Raw genomic sequence first — 5,214 nt, forward strand, 5'->3', positions numbered from 1 at the left:
CCGGGAAAAGAGCTCAGGGACCCAGGGACCGGACCAACGACAAAAGGCACTCGCTGCGCCTGGCTCGAGCTGGGAAGCCAGAGCTTCCCCGTGCGCAGAAGCAAGCCCGCCTCGCCCCCCGCGAAAGGCGCCTGCAGGGCGACCGCCGGTCCTGGCTCCGGCTCCGGCTCCGGCTCCCGCCCCGCCGCGCGCTCCGGCCGGCCCCGAGGCCGAAACCGGGGCGGAAGCGCCATCTAGCGCTCGCCGCGCGCCACTCCTCCATTGTTCCTCCCGGGCCTCGAGCCCGGCCCCCCGTCGGGGGGCAATGGACGGGGGTAAAAGGGGCGGGAGGGGGGCCGGGATCGCGAGAACATAAGACCAGGAAAACGTGAGCTAGTCCGAGCGGCAGGGGGAAATTCTAATGGACGGCTTGGCATCTGGAGATATGACGGTTAGGGCCGTCGTGGGAGGGAGCGGATGCGGGCTTTTAAGGGGAGGGCGCCCCAAAGCCAAGGCGAAGCTTCTCCGTATAGGGGGTGAGGGATGCAAAGGTCGGTGCCCGGATCTCTGGTCACGGGGTTCCTGCTCCCTGCTCCTGCTAGCGCCTCGCAGCGAGCGCATTCCCTGGGGGGGCCGGGGGCGTGGGGGCGGGGACCGGTTGTCTCCTTTATTGCTTTATAAAATCAGACTCTCCCAGCCAAGGAGACCTGGTCCCGGGCCCCTGCGCTGCGGGGAGGAGCTCCCCCGAACCCTCCGGTGAAACGGGGCCTCTCCTCCCCCAGATCTGGGAGGCCTGGGCGGGGTCACCCGGGCGGGGTCCGGGGAGGGGCTGGGGCGGGAGGCGGGGTGTGAGTGGGTGTGTGCGGGGGGCGGAGGGCTGATGCAATCCTGATAAGAAATGCTCGGGTGTCGCGGGCACCCACCCGCCGCGAGGGTAAGACGCGCTATATAAGGCCGCTGGCCTCGAGCCGCCGCGCCGTCGGAGCAGGAGCGCTGAGTGCCCAGGCGCCCGGAGGGCACTGCTGGCTGGAGGGACCCACCCCGCCGCTGCACCCGCAGTCTTGCTGCCGCCCAGCTTCCCGCACCCTCGCCGCCTGAACTGCGTGCCGAGCCCGAGGGAGGTGCCATGCGGAGCGCGCCGAGTCGGTGCGCGGTAGCCCGCGCGCTGGTCCTAGCCGGCCTCTGGCTGGCCGCAGCCGGGCGCCCCCTAGCCTTCTCCGACGCGGGGCCGCACGTGCACTACGGCTGGGGTGAGCCCATCCGCCTACGGCACCTGTACACAGCCGGCCCCCACGGCCTCTCCAGCTGCTTCCTGCGCATCCGCGCCGATGGCGGGGTTGACTGCGCGCGGGGCCAGAGCGCGCACAGTGAGTGCCCACTCGCCCCGGTGTTCCTTCCCTTTACCTCTTTCTGGAACCCCACGTTTTGGCCCCTCCGCGTTCTGCTCCCTGCCCGGGGCCCCTGACAGCGCGGGGAGCTGAGGGAGGGGGGTGCCGGCACGTGGACCCACTGCACCCACGCCTTATCGTTCGCTTGCCCCCTTTAGTTCCCGCGAACCCCCCCACTCCCAGGAACTCCAGATCTTGGCACCTGGGAGTCCCATTCCCTCCCCGGGGTCCTGGACAGCACGAGGAGACACGGGAGTGGGGGAGGGCCTGGGTCTGCGCGCCCACCGCATCCACGTGTTGGGGGCCCCGCGGGTCCCGGCTGCAGCTTTCTGCTTCTTTCGCGCCCAGGTTTGGTGGAGATCCGGGCAGTCGCTCTGCGGACGGTGGCCATCAAGGGCGTGTACAGCGACCGCTATCTCTGCATGGGTGCGGACGGCAGGATGCAAGGGCTGGTAGGTGTCTCCGCCGGGGGATACGCGCTCGGGCGCGGGACGTACGCCTGTCCCCAGGCGGGGCCCCGCAGGGGAGCTGGGCGTGCTGGATCGAATCCAGACTCTCCTCGCTTTCTGCCCCGGGTCCGGCATGGGGCTCGGAAGGGAGGACGGCAAAGGGCCAGATTAAGCTGATGTGCGAGTTTTTTCCTACGCAAGTTTACGGTCCCGGCTGGTAGCCAGAGAATGGGTGAGAGCTGCCTTTGGGTCGTGCCGAAGGCCGGCCCAGTGGGACGGAGGAAGCGCTGTACTCGGCTTTCTTTGACATTAAACGGTGAAACCCACCTCGGGCCTTTTCAGTCTGGGCTTGCGCGTGTGTGGTCCTCGCCCCCGTTTTCCTCCCTGCGGTATAAAGTAAAAGGAAGGCGCGAGAAAGGATATTCACAACTTGGATCATTTTTTAAAAGCCAGCCTTCAAACAAGTCAGGAAAAATTACATTTGGGTTGGGTTGGTTTTTTTTTTCTTCTTAATGTATATGTACTGGAAAAGCAGTGTGGTTTTTGCTGACGCGTTGGAAGAATACTCCGGGGGCGTGTTCGTCCTTGGTGTCGCGCTCACCTGTCCTGTGGATGCTTTGGGGGGAGGGTGCTGGGGCGGGCGGCGGGCTGGGAAGGCCCAGGTAACCATCGAGGTCTGCGGGCAGGAAGTGCGCGGATATCGGGTCTGGGTCTCTGGGAACAAAGACTAGGAGTTCAAAGGGAGCCCGCGCCCCTCCCGCGCCCCCGGGCGCACAGAAGAGGCTGTGTGAGGTCCCGGCCCCGCGCAGGGGCCTCAATGCAGCCCCGCTGGGTCGGGGGCGCAGCGGGAGGAGCGGGGCGGGGGGGGGCGGGGCGGGAGGAAGACCGCGCCTCCCGGGATGCCCCCACCCCCCAGAAGAGATGCAGATGCCGCCGCCCCCCGCCCCCCCCGCCCCCGCAGCGCGAATCTTTTTAGTGTCCCAGTTGTTTTGTGTCTCTGCGGCCGGTTTAGCGCATTTATCCGGAGGGGTCTGTTTCAGGTTTTATGGCGGAGTCCCGCGTGAGAGGACCAGAACCGAGGGAAAGAAAGGAGGTGGTCGGCGTGCTGAAAGCTGACGCCCAAGGCCGCCCCAAACCCGCAGTTGCAACTTTGGTTGTGACATTTACTTGGGGCGGAGGGAGGGAGGTCTGGAGGACCCGCCGGCGCTGATGGGTCCAGTCCGCCATTCTAGTCCAGATTTGGGGGCGGAGGGGTGTCCCTTCCCCTAAAATCCTGCTCTGCTACTTGATCCCTTGGGTATGGTTTAGCCAAGACGGAGGTTTTTTGTTTTTGTTTTTGTTTTAATAAATTCCACTTTCTCCAAGCAACTGGATGGAAATCAGTTGCTTTCCTGTTTGGAGAAGAGAATCGAGGTGCTAGTTTGTCCCAAAGGACCGGGAGAGTGAAATGGTGCCACCGTTTGCTTTCCCTTCCCTTGTGTGTTTATGCGTTTGCATTTCCCCCGCTGGCTGGTGGCCGAGTCCCGGTGTCGGGAGCTGGGCTGGCTGTTGCTTCATTAGACCTGAGCCTTATCAGTGCCTTATCAGCACAGCGCTCACCCACCTGCAGATCAGTGACCTTTGTAGGCTTGGGCACAAACGCGACTGGGTGCCTCCCGGGGTTGTTTACCGCCCAGCCCTCCCTGGCTCCCCGCCCTCTGTGTCCCCCACGGGGTAATGACCTTCCTGCATTTGGCACAGGACTTGGCCCACGGGTACCTGTCTGGCTACCAGCGTTCTGGGACCCCAGGGGCTGCTTTTCCGCCCTTCGGCTTGCATTTCCCGCCACCCCGCTGGGTGCAGGCTCTGTCCTGGGCCTGGGGGGAGGGGGGCGGCTTTATCTTGATAATCCTGGCAAGTTGCCGGGAAGGCTCTGGGCCACGGAAGGAAGGACCCCGTGGGGGCCTAGGTTGCCTTCATGGGCACCAGAAAAAAGGCCTCAGAATGGCCCCCACCGTTCATTTAACGCAGGTCTGAATAGGGAATAGATGCTTTAATCTGGTTCCCAGATGGGATCAGAGAGCCCACCTAGTTCAGCGGTGTCTCCGCAAGTGTCGGTGGCTGCCAGGGACTTTTCCATGTCATTAGTCCTGTGTTTCCTATAAGGGTGGGGATCAGGGACGCAGACACTCGTGTTGCATGGCTGATTTTATGCCTCTGTTGCTCAGAACAAGACTAAATTGAAGAAGTGGTGTGATTTAGGGAGAGAGAGAGAAAAGATACACAGATAATCTGTATATACAGATACTGGGCCCATACGTAAACCACGTGAATTACACACCTGAACTTCATGCGTGTGTACAAACGTTTTAAAGGTATATAAAGCAAGTTTAACTTTATAAACTTTATAAAGCAGTACAAGTTTATATTGAAGTATACTTAATATGTCATATTTCGTGTTTCATATGATAATTTATCGTGTTTATATCCGTATACGCTCAGTGTGTGTATTAATGGAATGCATACTTCCTATAAGCATGAATTTACACGCATAAGCACATACTTTAAGTGTAACTATACACACGCATTCCTAGGACCGATCACGTGGACCCACATGGGAGTCTGTAGCTCAAATGGTCCCCTGTGCCCAGCCTCTCTGTTGCTTCTGGTGATGTCACCCCGCGGAGCTCCCGCTGGTACTCACGGCCCTTCCCTCTTCTCCCTAGCCTCAGTACTCTGCCGGGGATTGTGCTTTCGAGGAGGAGATGCGCCCCGACGGCTACAACGTGTACCGGTCCGAGAAGCACCATCTCCCCGTCTCCCTGAGCAGTGCGAAACAAAGGCAGCTGTACAAGGACCGGGGCTTTCTGCCCCTGTCCCACTTCTTGCCCATGCTGCCCGGGAGCCTGGCGGAGCCCAGGGACCTCCAGGACCACGTGGAGGCTGATGGGTTTTCTGCCCCCCTAGAAACAGACAGCATGGACCCTTTCGGGATTGCCACCAAAATGGGACTAGTGAAGAGTCCCAGCTTCCAAAAATGAGTGGGGCTGTGGCCGCCCCCCGCGCCCACACCACCCTTAGAGGCCAGGACCGCGGCAGACCCGTGGCGCTTGCAAAGTGGGTTCTGGTCCTTCTACAAGTACAATCCTGGGCTCGTGCTCCAGTTAGCTTTAGGAAGAAACATCTAGAACTTGTACATACAAAGAGTCGGACATTGGCTGTCCCAGTTCCTAGCGGATAGACTTGTACGCCCGTGAAATCGTAAGCCCCCACCCCGCTCCTTTGCCGTTGCTGCGCAGTTCGCTGCGCTGCCCTGATCCCGCTTGAATACCTCCACTGACCGGGAGCTCACTACCTTTGGGAAAGTTGTTAGGCCAAGCTGAAGTGTTCTACAGCTCTCTCTCCCGTCATTTCCAGCA

At 61.2% G+C, this 5,214-nt stretch overlaps 1 protein-coding gene across 1 annotated transcript; it reads left to right on the forward strand.

The window, feature by feature from the left end:
• Nucleotides 1-1,105: 1,105 nt before the first annotated feature.
• FGF19 (fibroblast growth factor 19) lies at nt 1,106-4,836 on the forward strand (the record flags this gene model as incomplete). Its single annotated transcript, XM_080817624.1, has 3 exons — nt 1,106-1,346; nt 1,716-1,819; nt 4,522-4,836. The coding sequence occupies 3 exons, from the start codon at nt 1,106-1,108 to the stop codon at nt 4,834-4,836; spliced, it is 660 nt and encodes a 219-aa protein (XP_080673750.1).
• Between the last annotated feature and the right edge of the window lie 378 nt (nt 4,837-5,214).

This window comes from Martes martes (assembly GCF_963455335.1).
Source record: "Martes martes genome assembly, chromosome: 10".
In the NCBI taxonomy this organism is placed as follows: Eukaryota; Metazoa; Chordata; class Mammalia; order Carnivora; family Mustelidae; genus Martes; species Martes martes.